The sequence below is a fragment of the Alosa sapidissima genome, chromosome 7, assembly GCF_018492685.1.
Source record: "Alosa sapidissima isolate fAloSap1 chromosome 7, fAloSap1.pri, whole genome shotgun sequence".
Taxonomy (NCBI): domain Eukaryota; kingdom Metazoa; phylum Chordata; class Actinopteri; order Clupeiformes; family Clupeidae; genus Alosa; species Alosa sapidissima.
In genome coordinates this window covers 24,887,410-24,903,187 of record NC_055963.1, presented here as the reverse complement: position 1 = coordinate 24,903,187, position 15,778 = coordinate 24,887,410, and the positions used below count along the sequence as shown (strand labels likewise).

General features: G+C 45.4%; 1 protein-coding gene across 8 annotated transcripts in view; it reads right to left on the bottom strand.

Annotated features, from left to right (window-relative positions):
- The window catches only part of LOC121713639 (nuclear receptor coactivator 3-like), a 76,260-nt gene that overhangs the window by 18,507 nt on the left and 41,975 nt on the right, over positions 1 to 15,778 (bottom strand). For 7 of the 8 annotated variants that reach the window (XM_042098404.1, XM_042098410.1, XM_042098403.1 and 4 more), the window contains 4 exons: positions 5,497 to 5,601; positions 5,150 to 5,310; positions 2,155 to 2,255; positions 1,187 to 1,361 (listed from right to left, as the gene is read on the bottom strand). In XM_042098404.1, the coding sequence (XP_041954338.1) occupies positions 1,187 to 1,361; positions 2,155 to 2,255; positions 5,150 to 5,310; positions 5,497 to 5,582 (523 nt within the window). In that variant the 5' untranslated portion in view covers positions 5,583 to 5,601. Of the gene's footprint in view, positions 1 to 1,186; positions 1,362 to 2,154; positions 2,256 to 5,149; positions 5,311 to 5,496; positions 5,602 to 13,877; positions 14,000 to 15,778 lie in introns of all 8 variants that reach the window. The other variant, XM_042098409.1, reaches the window with a different exon arrangement.

Here is a 15,778-nt window from a genome sequence, read left to right as displayed (position 1 = left end):
AGAGAGAGAGAGAGAGAAAGAGAGTGAGAGTGAGAGTGAGAGAGAGTGTGTGTGTGTGTGTGTGTGTGTGTGTGTGTGTGTGTGTGTGTGTGTGTGTGTGTGTGTGTGTGTGTGTGTGTGTGTGTGTGTGTGTGTGTGAGAGAGAGAGTGTGTTGTTTGTGAGTAGTGAGGATGCTAGTAATGCCATGCACGAGGGTGACGAAAGGCACGCGAGGGGAGAAAGGAAAAATAGAACTGACAATGTGAGTTTCTTTGTTTTGTTTGTTTTAAAAAACCTTTAATACTTAAAGCGCAGTAGGAAAACTTTCAAAAAAAAAAAGAAAAAAAATATGAAAGCAACTTAGAACAAACAAGGTTTCTCTTATCACACCTCTCCCTGCCGTGAAAATCTGTTTCTCATCTCTCCCCTCCTCCCTTCATCTCGGATGCCTAACTGTGAACTGCAGTCCTCATGACAGGCAGCACCGAAGTCACACTTCGTATTCCCACAGCTCAGCTCCACGGGCGTGAGGAGACGCTGCTAAACCAGAGGTGGCATTCCCAGCACAGGCATTAAAACGCCTCCTCGCCACTCTACATCAACCCTCCAGATTTGCAAACGTTGGATCGTGGAATTTGCAACCTAGGAGGTGGATCCTGTGAAGGGCTCAGAGGATAAGAGAGCGCTTCGCCATCCGTAACCCAAAACAACAGTCAACCGGAGGGTTTGGACCAAGACCCAAACCAGGCACTAGCTTCATGGTTCACTAGCGTCTTCTGAGATAAGAGCTCACAACGTGGAGTACTACTCCAGTCCTACTCACACCAGCTTGTCTTTTCTCAGGGTTTAATCCTGATTGGAGCACCACTACACACAAAGCATTAACTTCAAAATGAGTGTGTCCTAAGAAGCAAGAATAAGAATGAAGAGGTAAGAATGAGGAGTACTAGTCCAACACTCGATCAAGCTGTTCTTTAGCAAAACCAGCTGAATAAAAGTGTGAGCAGAGGTGTTGCTTTTTATTTGTCTGCCCAGGATTGAAGCAAAGAGAGGAAGAGTTGTACTCGTCCCAATCTGGGCTCAACCAGGCCTGACTGTGTGCAGTCTCTGTCCAAGTGGGAGCTCTGTAAGGTTAATCACCATTCTAGCTTGTGTATGCTTCTGTGTGTGTGTGTGTGTGTGTGTGTGTGTGTGTGTGTGTCTCACCGCTGGCCTTGGGCAGATTCTTGTGGAAGTCCTCTCGGTCCTCCTCATGTAGGATGTTGTAGACACTGGTGTTGATCAGCTCCTCCTGTTTGTACTGCAGGTACTGGGTCACGTTGTCCGACACAAACACGATGCTGCCCTCGCGGTTTACCACAAACAGGAAGCCATCCAGGGCCTGCAGCAGAGGATCGTGGGTAGAAAAAAGGGGCACTCAGAAACAGTGGAAGAAATGTGCAGATAAATCAAGACATCATAAGACACAACATCAACTCAAGCTAAAGAGAAGGAACCCATGGCAGTTCATGAATGCAAAGAAGATTCTCAGGACACACATACACTGATCTAAAATATATCCTCACTATACTGCTGCTTAGAAACGGTCCAACCAGCAGAATGAATACTTGCATTCAGAAACATCTAGCGATGGAGGAAGTTGCACAGAAGCGCAGACGCCCAAGACTAACAGGGAGCCACAGGCGGAGAGAGAGAGAGAGAGAGAGAGAGAGAGAGAGAGAGAGAGAGAAGAAGCAGTGGGGAGATACTTCAATTAAAAGGACAGAAAGATTAAGAGGAAGGGGTAAGCAGGGAGAGATGGAGATTAACCCGAAACAGATGGGAGGTGTTAAGACAAGAACGAAGAGGAAAGAGAGGGAGGGACAAAAAGAGTGGTGAGAGAGAGAGGCACACAGATTTAAAAGAGAGAGAAAAGAGAGAGAGATAGACAAAGAAAGAGAGAGCGAGAGAGAGAGAGAGAGAGAGAGGGAGAGGAAGAGAGAGAGAAGAAAAGTCGTCCAGTGCTCTCTGATTAGCACACAATGCACATGCTGTGTCATGGCGACTCGCGTTCTCCGGTGCCCGATCCGTGCCCACAGCCGTCTGCACTTTGCATTCTCCATTCATCAGCACATACCATGTGGGCAGGCAGAGGACAGAGAGCCACGAACTTTCACCTTTGACCCCGTGCTTACCTGTAGGAGGAGCGGCCCCAGGTGGTCCTTGTCAATGACACCCTGTCCGGTTGAGGAGACATCGGCTTTCTGGACGTCGTCATCATTAGAAGAAGCTTTTCCTACGAAAAAGGGACAACAGAGGAGTCACCAACCCATCAACTGCATACATACATACATACATACATACATACATACATACATACACACATACATACATACACACACAAGCTGAGAACATGCCGTAGAGCATCTGCACATGTGTAACATTTTTCTCAACAAACATCACTTAGAGCATGAAGCCTCCCATCTTAAAAGCACTGAACCTCTTCTTCTCAGGCTACGTCCTGGCAGACAGAGCAGCATCTGATGTGAAATAAAATCCTTAATTCCCCCGTCCCTGCCCCACCTGGGGGACTAGGTTTGGACGTGTGTGAGAGAGTGTGTGTGTGTTTGTGAGTGTGCGTGAGTTTCTCCAGATGTTCCTGGACACTATAATATCCTTAAGGCTTCCTTCATGTCTCGATTTGGCTAAAAGGAAGACACAGGGCTATTTATCAAAACACAACACATAAACAGAATCACACACACACACACACAGACAGACACACACACACACACACACACACACACAGTTAAATGTGTGTGTAGCACTACCTGCAAGTTTCCTTCCATTCCGATCGTGCTCTCAGTTGAGCAGTAATAAAGACCAACAGGGGGCAGTGTAACTCAAATATCTCATCCAGAGAAACCAACAAGAGTCGCCAGAAAGTTACAGCTTCACAGGATTCACTTTAACTCAAGTAAGCCAAGAGTTAAGACAGGGAGGGTTTACATCGAAGGTACACTATGTGCTCGTCTTCTGCTTTTAAATTCAAACGGAAAAAAAGGGAGAGTGGTGCTTAAAGGGAGAAAAAGGGTGAGAGGAGAAGAGGGAGAGTGAGAGAGCGAGGGAGAGATAGGGAGGAAGAAAGAGAGAGAGGGAGGCTGGAGTCGTGTGCTAATGCAAAGCACTTTCTGTTAGGGGCGAGTTCGGGTGGAGGGGGGGGGGGGGGGATGATTCCATTTGATGAGATCCCATGAGAAAAAGGCTAGCGATGCGCTAACACTGCTAAGCCACCGCATCACACCGCTACCTCTCCGCCTCTCCGAGGACCAGGGGCTCTCACAACGCTCCGTCAGCTAGCGGCACGCTACGCTGCTAGCACACGCCGCACCGTGCCGCGCTGCGCTCACAGTGACAGAAGACGGCTGTTTCTCCTCCAGTCGACTCTTAAATAAAAATGAGCCAGGCGGGTGGGAGACAGAGGGGGGGAAACAAAGGCTGGAGGTGAGAGGGAGAGAAAGAGAGGGACAGACAGGTGCGAGAGGAGAGTGAGAAAAAAAGATGTGTGTGTGTGTGTGTGTGAGAGAGAGAGACAGAGTGAGACAGATAGGAAAAGAAGGAGGGAGGGCGAAAGAATGAGGAGGAGAGGGTGAGAAAGGGAGAGAGGGAGAAACAGACCGTGTGCCACTTCATTATTCACTTCCTGTAACTATGGCAACCTGTCTCCACAGAGTCAGAGGCAGCTGTACCCTCTTCCCCTTCCTCTCGAGATGGCTGAGATTCGGAGATCTGTCACCCAGACGCTTCCTCCGCCTCCTGCTCCCACCTCCCCCCCCTCCACCCTCCGTTTCACAACCTGAGCCTCCCCTCCTCCCCTCCCTCCCTCCCTCCCTCCCCTTCTCTCTCTCGCTCTCTAACAGACGGTTCCCTGTCATCATCTGAGCCAGCTATCCATCACCTGCACCCCCTTCTCTTAAAGCACAGTCACATGGCATAATGTGGGGGGAAGTGGGACCATTAAGTCACATTACTGGAGAACCCTGACGATGGGCATGGAGGGGTCCTCTCTCTAACAAGCCATATGCAATCATACACACACACACACAGAGAGAGAGTGAGCTGCAAACAATAAGACTAATTATGGGATGATGGCGGTGTTAATTAATGCTCTGTCCATGCACCTGCCTCCACTGAGGCACATCTGCACGAGCTTGCCAGCTCACCACACGGCTGCATTTTTGAGGAGGCCGGCACAGGCTGACAGGATTCGACCAATCGGGTGACGGAACTGTCTTGTCTGTCACAACAAGGTAGGGCAGTGTTGACCAACCCCTGAAGCACACTGTTCCTGTTCCTCTTAAACTAGCATCTCATCACTGAAGAAAGAGTTCACCCACACATACACACTGTAGGTGTCCAGACACAGGGACTGCTTCTTAAGAAGCCATTATCGCATGCTGACCACTGCAATAAGGAGCATCAGTGCTGACTTGAAATTGTGACCATCCCGTTTGCATGGACACATGAAGGATTCGGATAAGCAGAGGGAAGGTCCACGTCAAACAGCTCTGCCAGAAATAATCTTCTCCCCCTTGAGGATATGACTCAACTCTGCTTCATCAGATGACATGTCATACGCCCTCTTCACATAAAAAAAACCCACTGAAACTTTGAGTGCCATTAATGTCACTTTAAATATCAACGCAGGGGCGAGACAGTGTTGACAGTGATATCGTGGCCCAAAGTTGTCAGTTTTAGCCTGGCGGCTTAGCTAAGAGAGAAATCAGAGTGAAGATGCTCGTACCATCAGGGTCATGCTAGGTGCAATAAAAACACAAATACAACCAAAACACAAACAGATGGCAAGTAGTTTTAGGGAGATTGAGATTGTTGAGTATGAGAGATCACTGAATTTTGTCTGTCCATTCATCCCTCTATCCATCTAGTACTCTATCTACTTCTATCTGTCTAGGAATCCATCCATCAATCTTCCAGCAAACAGCCTGCATCTCGTTCTTGTTCTCTACTAACTCCACTAAGTCATGTTTACCTTTTTTTCTACAAACTCCACTAAGTCATGTTTACCTTGTTCTTTACTAACTCCACTAAGTCATGTTTACCTTGTTCTCTACTAACTCCACTAAGTCATGTTTACCTTGTTCTCTACTAACTCCAGTAAGTCCTGTTTACCTTGCTCCTTGATCTGGCGGATCTGCCGCACCGTTTCCTTGAGGATGGCACACTTGTCTGGCTTCACGTTGAAGCTGTCGATGTCGCTTAGGTTGGCCGAGATCAGCTCAGCCAGCTCCTCAATGTACTTACTCTCCTGCTCTCGACGCCTCTTGTCACACCTGTAAAGGAGAAAGGTACAGGTCAGACTGTTGGCTTTCTTCAGGTGATGGGGCATTCAAAAATCATAGAGAATGAAATATTAATTTTATCAAGAGTGATTGACAAGCATGTAAATTGTGAAAAAGAAAGAAAGAAAGAAAGAAAGAAAGAAAGAAAGATAGATAGATTTCAAGGCCCAAACTTACCCCAACCCAGGTGTGTCACATGTGGACAGCTTGCGTTTTCGGTCAGAGCACAGAGGCTCCAAGGAGTTCTCTCCTAGACTGCTCATCTTGTATACATATCAGCACCTGAGGAGAGAGGAAGACAGAGAGGGTGGTTTGTAAATCAATTAAAAAAAAAACACAATAAACAAAACAAAAATATAAAACACATATAAAACACAATACGTTTAAATCCCAACTCCATATCTAAAGTCAAAGTGGCAGATTCCGAGGAATGCTGGAGAGCGTCAGGTGAAATGCAATGAGTGCAGCTAGGACCGGTGTTCAAGGCTGAAACACGACTAATAGTGGTTGCAGCAATATTGCTGTTTCTTAACATGTAAGTCCAAAGCACGTACGTGCGTGCACGCGGACTCACACACCCACACACGTTTATTCAGAGCTATATTCTCCTTCAGTGACTCGGATGGAGAGCAGGACCTCCTCTTTTCACTGCGGAGCAAAGGCCAATAGTACTAGGGTTAATAGCAACTGAGCTCACTCCATACACTCACACCCCCTCTCAGCTTCTCCCACACTTCACAGATACAACATGTAAGCATACCGGTACTCAGTAATGACGTTTGGTTATTGGTACTTCAGTTTCTTCCAGTGAACAGTAAACTATTGTTTGTCATCTAGTTGCCATGATTCACTTACTTTTGCAATAGTGACATTCTTCCATTCCTACAGATTTTTGTCAGGGGTAGAGATTTTCAGAATCTTAATGCATTGCAGTTACTTATTTCCTTTCCTCATACGACAATGCATACGATGTATGTACACACTGACAACATGTCAAAACTTTCTGCTGAGAGTCTGAAAGAATACGAACGGCAATTGGATAGAGATCATTTGCCCAGTGAACAGTGAATGAGGAGAGGAAATGCAGTGCAGTGGTTTGTTATGGTCACTTGAGGACAAAGTTACTAGTCCTTTAACAGAGGGTTACAGTACATGACAACATACACTGTCTGTATCAAATGGTTTATTCTCCTTTACCACCCATTGCTCATCCAATTCCAGTCTATATATATATATTCACTACTACGGTCTTCATCGAAACCATTGTTTAACACCACCCCCTGTGTCTTCTCCAGATCCATTGTTTAACACTGCACCACACGCATGGACACAAAGGCATACATCACATCCGCCCCCCCCCCCCCCCGCCCCACTTTTTCCAGATTCTCTTTTCTCCTTCACAGTGTCTATCCATCCTCTGTCTCATGGTCTCTCTCTCTCTCTCTCTCTCTCTCTCTCTCTCTCTCTCTCTCTCTCTCTCTCTCTCTCTCTCTGCGCATGGACTGAGTGAGTGGGCGGAGCCGGAGCGTCTGTGAGTGAGCGTTGTGTGAGTGAGGCCGCTGTGCCTTTTCTTACCTGTTTTCTCTTTCTTACTTTTTCTGTTTTTTATTATTTTTTTCCTTTGTTGTTTGTTTGTCTTGTTTGTTTTTGGGTTGGTAGGGTTAGGGGTTAGTGGAGTGCGTGTGTTTTTGTGGTTTTACCTGGGCGTCAGCTCCTGGTTTGGAGTATGGCTGCCTCAGGTAACACTAGGGGAAAGTTTGTTTGTCTCACGCGGCGGCATGGTATAAAGATATCCTCTACCGCCAGCGTAGAAGAGTGTAGCCTGGCAGTAGGTGAAATGGTTGGGCATGACAAAGTTTTGTCTGCTGCTCGTATGAATCAAGCAATCGTTTTGTTCCTTGAGTCCGTGGAGTTGGCCAACTTAGTGGTTGAACGCGGAGTAGAAATTGATGGTATTTTTAACTCCGTACTCCCTTTGTCTACCCCATCTAGGAAAGTAATCATTTCAAACATACCACCTTTCATTAGTGATGACATTCTTGTCCAGTCTCTATCCCGCTATGGCAAATTAGTTTCCCCGATCAAGAAGATCGCCATTTCCACGAAGTCTCCGCTTTTAAAGCATGTGGTATCTTTTAGGCGATATGTTTACATGGTTTTAAACAACAACACAGATGATCTTGATTTGACTTTGAATATCCAGGTCGACGATTTCAATTATGTCATATATGTCACAAGTAATCTGATGAGATGCTTTGGTTGTGGTTTGACGGGTCACCTAGTGCGTGCCTGTCCAGAAAAGTGCCCCAATACTACCGCCAATGTCAATGGTCAAAATGAGAATACTGGGGAGGGACAGTCTGCCAGTGATGAGGGGCCCACAAATGGTGGAGAGGCTGGGGTGGATGGTGATCAGTCACCAGGGGAAGGTTCTTCTAATGCCGATGCACCTGAAGTTAGACCATCAGATCAGGATGTGTCTGATGAGACAGTAAGGAACGGGGAAGAGGGGGCCGAGGCTGAAGCTCCAGAAAATAATGTTATGCATACTGATAACTCGCCGAATTCCAACGTACTAGATCTTTCGGAGGACGCTTGCGGGGAGGATAGTCAGATCATGGAAACAGAGGAAGTTCCCTTTAAAGTTCCAAAAGGTCTGAAGAGGGAAAGGGCTCGAGCTGAGTCTCATAGAAAGGTAAAAAAGAAAGATCTGGTTGTTGACGTTAATTCTACTGATGCAGAGAGCGAGGGGGAATTTTCTGATTGCAGCCTAAGGTGCAGTCTTCCCCAAAGCGGCTACACAGGGCGCGAGTACACTGTGGATGATTTAAAAACGTTTCTGAAGCAGACTAAAAATGCTAGGTGTGTTCAAGTTGATGAATACTTTCCCGATGTTGAACAGTTCATCGCTAAAACGAAGCTGTATATGGCCGAAGGTAGCTTTACTAGGCAGGAGGTCTACCGTTTGAATAAATTTCTCACAAAACGTAGAGCTCTGTTGAACGCTGATAGCCAGTCCACCCCAGCCCCTGTTAATTCCCAATGAATATGTTCTTTCTTTGCACTTTTTCCTTTATACTTATGAGTGGGTTTCAAATTGCTTCGCTTAATTTGAATGGAGCAAGAGACCGCACAAAGAGGGCGATGCTTTTTGAAACAATTAAAGAAAAAGCTATTGATGTTGTCTTTGCGCAGGAAACCCATACTGACGCAAGCAATAGCTCTGATTGGGCTTTGGAATTTGGGGGGTTATCGATCTTAAGTCATAATACCTCAACTAGTGGTGGCGTTGCTATTCTTTTTTCAGGTAGCTGTATCCCCTGTTCATATGAGGTTGATGAAATTGTTAAAGGTAGACTCTTGAGAGTCAGAGCTCAATATGAAAATACTTTTTTTGTTTTTGTGTGTGTCTATGCCCCAACGGTTGGGAGGGAGAGAATGATTTTCTTAAGTATCCTGGATGATCTGTTAAAGAATTGTGATTCTGGGGAGTGTTTACTTCTTGGTGGGGATTTCAACTGTACTGAGCTAGCTATTGATAGGAATCATGTAGAGCCTCATATGCCATCACGTAGAAGGCTCATTGAGATAATGAAGTCCCACGACCTTTCTGATTTATGGAGGAACTTTCATATAAAGCAGAAACAGTACACATGGGTCCACTCAAATAATAACATATTATCTCTGGCAAGATTAGACAGGTTCTATACCTTTAAACATCAGTTCAGTTTTTTTAGAAGCTGTCTCATCCTGCCAGTAGGTTTTTCCGATCATAGTATGGTGCTTTGTAATTTTTTTGTTAGTGCCACCAGATATAAGAGCGCATACTGGCACTTTAACACTAGTCTTTTGAATGATGGTAAGTTTAGGGATGTTTTCAAGTTTTTCTGGAAGGATTTTAGATCCACAAAGCAGTCTTTTCAGTCTGTGCAACAGTGGTGGGATTTTGGAAAGGCCCAGATAAAACAGTTGTGTCAGCAGTATACTTCCTGTGTCACAAGAGATATAGCTCAACGCATGAAATTGTTGGAAAATGAGATACTGGAGCTCCAAGGTTTAGCTGAAAGTACAGGTAATCAGTTATATATGGAAAATTTGAAAATAAAAAAGAATTGTTTGGCCAACTTGCTGGGCATTAAAGCACAAGGAGCTCTGGTCAGGTCTCGCTTCCAGTGTGCAGAATTAATGGATGCACCTTCCAAATTCTTTTTTAATCTGGAAAAGAAAAATGGCCAAAAACGGCTTATACATGCTTTGGTTTCAGAAACTGGAGCCCTCTTATCTGACGATAAACAAATTCGTGAGAGAGCAGTTGATTTCTACAAGGTTTTGTATAGGAGTGAAATCTCCTATAAACAGGCCCTTGACAGTCCTTTTTTGACGAATCTTCCTAAGGTATCTAGAGAAGCTAATTGCGACCTTGGAAGGGTGATTACCCTGGCTGAGTTGGAAAAGGCCCTCCATGGTATGGAGTGTGGCAAGGCACCGGGGATCGATGGTCTGCCGGTTGACTTTTATAAGTCTTTCTGGACAGAAGTAGGCGCAGACCTACTGGTCGTTTTGAGGAACAGCTTGGCCAAGGGGCAGCTGCCACTCAGTTGTCGCAGAGCAGTTCTTACTCTGTTACCGAAGAAGGGAGATTTGAAGGATATCAGGTCATGGAGACCCGTGTCTGTTCTATGTGCGGAATATCGGCTGCTCTCTAAGGTTCTTGCTAATAGACTCAGTGAAGTTTTAGGGGAAGTCATTGCACCTGACCAGACCTACTGTGTGCCGGGCAGGCTTATTTGTGATAATATTTCTTTTATTAGAGACGTTTTGGAAATTGGTAAACTTTTACATTTGGACTTTGGCCTTGTTTCTGTTGATCAGGAAAAAGCTTTTGATAGAGTTGAACATAATTATTTATGGAGCGTCTTGACTGCTTTTGGCTTTAATCCTGTTTTTATAAAGAAAATTAGAGCTCTATACTGTGACAATGAAAGTATTCTGAAAATTAATGGTGACTTGTGTGCTCCTTTCAAGGTTTTTAGGGGAATTAGACAAGGATGCCCCCTCTCTGGAATGCTGTACTCCTTAGCCTTTGAGCCCCTGTTGGTACAGTTAAGAGCCAAACTAAAGGGTGTAACTCTTCCTGAGTGTAACATCTCTTTGAAGCTATCAGCTTATGCGGATGATGTGGCTATTCTGATTGAAAGCCAAAGGGATGTGGACACCATGTTAAATGTTTTTACTGATTTTAATCGGTTATCATCTGCCAGAGTTAATTGGGGAAAAAGTGTGGCCCTGTTGGCTGGAAAATGGCCTGATGGCACACCGTGCCTCCCAGGTGGGTTAACCTGGTCTAGGGACGGGTTTAAATATTTGGGTGTGTTTCTTGGAGATGATAACTTTGTTCTAAGGAATTTTGAGGGGATTGTTGAGAAGGTTAAGGGCCGTCTTGGCAAGTGGAGTTTTTTAATTAAAAAATTGTCCTATAGGGGCCGTGTTCTAATAATTAACAACCTGGTGGCTTCATCCCTTTGGCACAGACTTGCATGTATAGACCCTCCAGCACATGTTTTATCTAAAATACAATCTATTCTGGTTGATTTCTTTTGGGATGGTCTACACTGGGTCCAACAAGGCGTGCTTTTTTTATCCAAGGATGAGGGTGGACAAGGATTGGTCCACCTGCAGAGTAGGGCAGCAGCCTTTCGTCTTCAGTTCATACAGAGACTTTTGGATGGACCTGTAAATTCCAGTTGGAAGGCTGTGGCTTGTGCCATCCTAAGAACTTTTGAAGGCTTGGGTCTGGATAGGACCCTCTTCTGGATGAATCCTGCCTTAATGAACTTAAACAAGCTCCCTGTGTTCTATCGCAATACGTTTAAAGTATGGGGTCTTTTGAAAGTATGGAGACCTCAGAATACAAGTTCTCTCTTTTGGCTTTTGCAAGAGCCATTGATATATGGTTCATGTTTGGATCTTACGCATGAGAAGCATTTTCCTGCTTTTAGTGGGATGTTTTGCAAAGCGCGGGTCATCACTTTGAAGGACCTCCTGCCTTTAGCTGGGCCAGGTTTTGAGAATGCTGAAGGAGTGGCCGAACACATGAAAATGAGATCCATCCGTATAGTTAACAAATTCCTCTTGGAATTGCGGTCCCACTTCACAGATGCTAGTCTAGCAATGTTGGATCAGTATGCCAGGGGTTTAGTTATGCTAAATGAATGTGATCCTGTTCCATGTTTTAGTGTGTCCTCTGGATTTTGTAATGTCTTTTTGAAGGTTGAAGATTTTGTTTTTCTGGGTCCAAATCGCGCCTCTGGAAAGGCACTTTACAATCTTTGTGTAAAATCTCTGAATAGGAGGTGTTTGGAGTCTAGAGTTGACACACCTTGGCGTGCTGTTCTACATGTAGAACAGGATGTCAAACCACACTGGAGATCCTTTTACAAGTCACCATTAATTAAAAAGGTGGGGGATTTACAATGGAGGATTTTATATGGTGCAGTTGCTGTAAATTCTTTTGTTTGTGTTTTGAACTCTGATGTGAGGCATGAGTGCCCGTTTTGCAATGACAGGGAAACTGTTTTTCACGCTTTTATGCAATGCACACGCCTGATGCCTTTATTTTCCATTTTACAGAAACTGTTCACTTACTTCAATGAAAGTTTTTCAATGGAAACATTTATTTTTGGTTTTAATTATGTACAGAAGCGAAGGCACAAATGTCAATTGTTGAATTTTATCATTGGACAGGCTAAGATGTCTATATATGTTAGCAGGAGGAATAAGGTTGAGCATAACTCAAGATCTGATCTTTTAATGGTATTTGCAATCTTGGTGAGATCAAGGATTTTAATTGATTTTGGTTTCTACAAGGAAATGAGTGATCTTGAAACCTTTGAGATTATATGGTGTCAGGAAAATGCTCTGTGTATGGTTGTAGAGGATAAAGTGCAATTTAATACCTTGTTAGACGTTCCTGTGCCTGCTGTTTAACATACATAACTAGATGTGTCTTCTATTTATTTATTTATTTATTTTTTAATCATTCATCTTTGAGATGACTGTGTATGCCTTTTAGCTATTTGTAATAAAGGTTTTTATAAATTCAATTCTCTCTCTCTCTCTCTCTCTCTCTCTCTCTCTCTCTCTCTCTCTCTCTCTCTCTCTCCATCTTCCCATCATTCTCTCCACACCCTTCCATACCCCTCCTCTGGGCTCTGGGCTGGGCACAGGAAGCAGTGAGCATGCTCAGTGATGGATTACACACCTCTCTAACAGAGAAAGAAAGAAAGAAAGAAAGTAAGTGAGAGCTGCTCAGCAACAGGCTCTATTACACACACCAGGATGCCATGCCACACACACACACACACACACACACACACACACACACACACACACACACACACACAGGCCAAGTCCAGGAAGTGGAGCTGGGGAGGAGGTCGTCTGATTGGCTGATTGGTTGGAGGCATTTCTTTTTTCACAACAGTGGCTGATGCAAGGCAGTGGCAAAAAGAGGAATGAAAAAGACTGACAGACACATAGAGGGAAACAGTCATGAGAAGAAGGGAGCAAAGGAAAAAAAGAAAAAGCAGAGACTGGTGTCTAATAGATTGGGGAGAGGAAAGGGATGGAGAGAATACCAGACACAAAGAACGGAAGTCAGAGGGTCCGTCTATTCATCTTCCACATAAAGAGTCCCTACAATCAAATGGCTGATGGGCCTTTTGTGAAGGTGCAGATTTTTTTGTGTCTCCATCTTCACACCATGAGTTCATGTGGACGGTCCACTCCCATAACCATTAACTTGCGATGAAGGAACATAACAGCCCTGGACAGGAGAGGCAGCACACTGTGGGCCTGTTCCTGGACGTGCACACGGCTTGACTGAGTCATCCATAGGCCTGACCATAGTAGATCATTCACACATCGCCCGGCGTTGCCTTGCGCAACAGCCACAGCAACGGGGAATAGAAGGCTGCCGTGGGATGCAAAGGTGATTCACGACCTGTGGAATTCTTCAGTCAGTTTCGATGTTCCTCACCGAGCATGAACTCAAACTAAAGCTCCATGCACACAGCATTCGAGCCAATCAGGAGAGGAGATCAACATGATGTTTCTCTGTTGCACTTTAGGTGTCACAGTGCCGATTCCAAGCCCTGTCAAAACTGGACTACTGCTTCTGGGTAACACAGGAACGCTGGGTGATCAGGTAGCTCATCAGCAGTGCAGACCTACTACCGTTAGAGGCGGAGGCGATCTGAAGAGAGACAGTCTAGTGTGGCAACAGTCACATACTTCAACATGAATCCAACAGGGAGTGAAAAGGCAGAGCATTAAAATATCTGCCGTCTAGACAGCAAATGTCTAATTAGCGTGCTTAAATTAGATCGCCTGTATCTGGCTTTGGATGAGTTTGGAGCCAGAGAAACAGTCTGAAGTCTGAAGCCCGACCCCCCCCCCCCCCCCCAACAAAAAAAAATCTCTCTCTAACAATCTCTAGGGGTTTTAACTGTTGGAAAAAAGAAATGGATAAATAAATTAAGACGGGGGAAAAAAACTACCTTCACTAAGCTTTTGTTAGTGTCTGTTATTATCGTGTCTGTGTTACTGCCATGCTGGTCCTGGTTTAAGCCTCGAGGATGCCTCAAGGGGTCTATGGGGGAATCCAGCTCCCAAACGTCTGCTGCATGGGGGAAAAAAAAAAGTACAGGGTAACTTATTTTAACTATCCTTGTTCACACATCGAATTCCCCTCTATTATCTTAGCCATAACAGCCCCGAGCAACCAGTCACAAATCACCCAGACATAAAGGCCACCAAAACAAACTTCAAGGCTAATACTCCCCAATAATAACCCTTAACGTCGCCACACACAAATAGCATCCAGGGGACAGCGTTCGCCCAATTTTGGGCAATTAGCAGGACTTTTAATCTACTCGGCCTTCCGCGGACAGATGTACTCGGCAACATCAAATGGAGGCTGTTCGGAGGAAGCGGGGGGGGGGGGGGGGGTTGGTTTGGGGTGGTACGGATCGCGTTACAAGTAATTTGCTTTAAAATTCCGTTGAGACCCGATTCTCCCAATTAAATGAAGTGTGGCGCTTCAAGGGGAGCAAATTGAATCCCCTCGGCGGTGGATTGGCGGTGCGCGGCTGCCGATGTTGACTCGTTTGACGGCGTGTCACCAATGACATTGGCCTTAATTGAAAAGTACAGGCCCTCATGTATGAATAATACACCGGGAAAAGACTTTGGTAGTGGGGGGTGGTGGTGGTGGTGGGGGACTACGAGAGAGATGTGCTCCCAGGCGGCAAAAGGAGAGAAAGAAGAGAAGCGTAGAGAGCAGCACTGATCACTCTCTTCTCCCATTCTGTTGTTCTCCCCGCTCTATCTGCCCAGCTCTCCGCTCCTGTTCTCCAACAAATGCAGCACCCTGCAGCTCTTGTCAGAGAAAATAATACTGAAGTAGTAGAAGGAAAAAAAAAACCCCAGCAAGGTGAAAAGTTTGGAGAGTTGAGAAAAAGACAGAAAGGCTTGGCCAGAAACAAAAAAAAGAAAGAAGAAAAAGAAAGTTTCTGTGCCGACTACAGGGTGGACAAAATTCCCTTCAGCCTCTCCACAAAGAGCCGAGTTCTAATTGCAGGGCGACAGTGTGAGAGAGAGAGAGAGAGAGAGGGCGAGTCTGCCCAGGAGAATAGCTTATTATGTGCCCACTGAATCCCCCAGGGAAATGGGTCACCCCTAGTCTGGTGCAGACAGGCGCTTTTTCCCCCCCGCTGAGCAGAAGTCAATTACATGCCACGGGCAGACTGGCATGGTGGGGCTGGGGCGCGGGCAGATGACTTCAGGGTGGCAGGTTGCTCCATCAGAGTCTCGTGAACTGAGACGCTACCAGATAATGACAACTTCACCGAAAAAGGTCCAAAATGATCATCGAACGACTACTTCCACATGATAGAGAGGCTCTCATCTAAAGTAGGTTTCTGAAATCTTTCTAGATTTCGAGGACTGCAGTAGACATCTAGAGACAATAGACATCTTACTTCAACTTGAAACTAGTTCACTTCTTCTCCACTGAAGAGCTGGTCAACATTTAGACAACACTTCAACTAGAGGTGTACGCTAAACACCGCAGCACACACACACACACCACAGCACACACACCACAACATCACACACACGCGCTTACACTCCACATGTCTCTCAACAACACCCTTAGCACCTGTGCTTCTCTTCCCCTGAAGTAATCAAGGACACAGGTGAGAACGGCCTGTCAATCAAAAGGAGCGAACAGACTGAGACAGAGGAGCGAGTGCTGACAGGGAGTGGGAGAGAAAGAGTGTGTGTTATGGCAAAGAGAGAGAAAGAGAGAGAGAGAGGAGAGAGAAAGAAAGAGAGAGGGGAAAGAGGGAGAGAAGGATGAAGGTGGTGTGATTTAAAAGTAAATGAATGACAGAGGCTG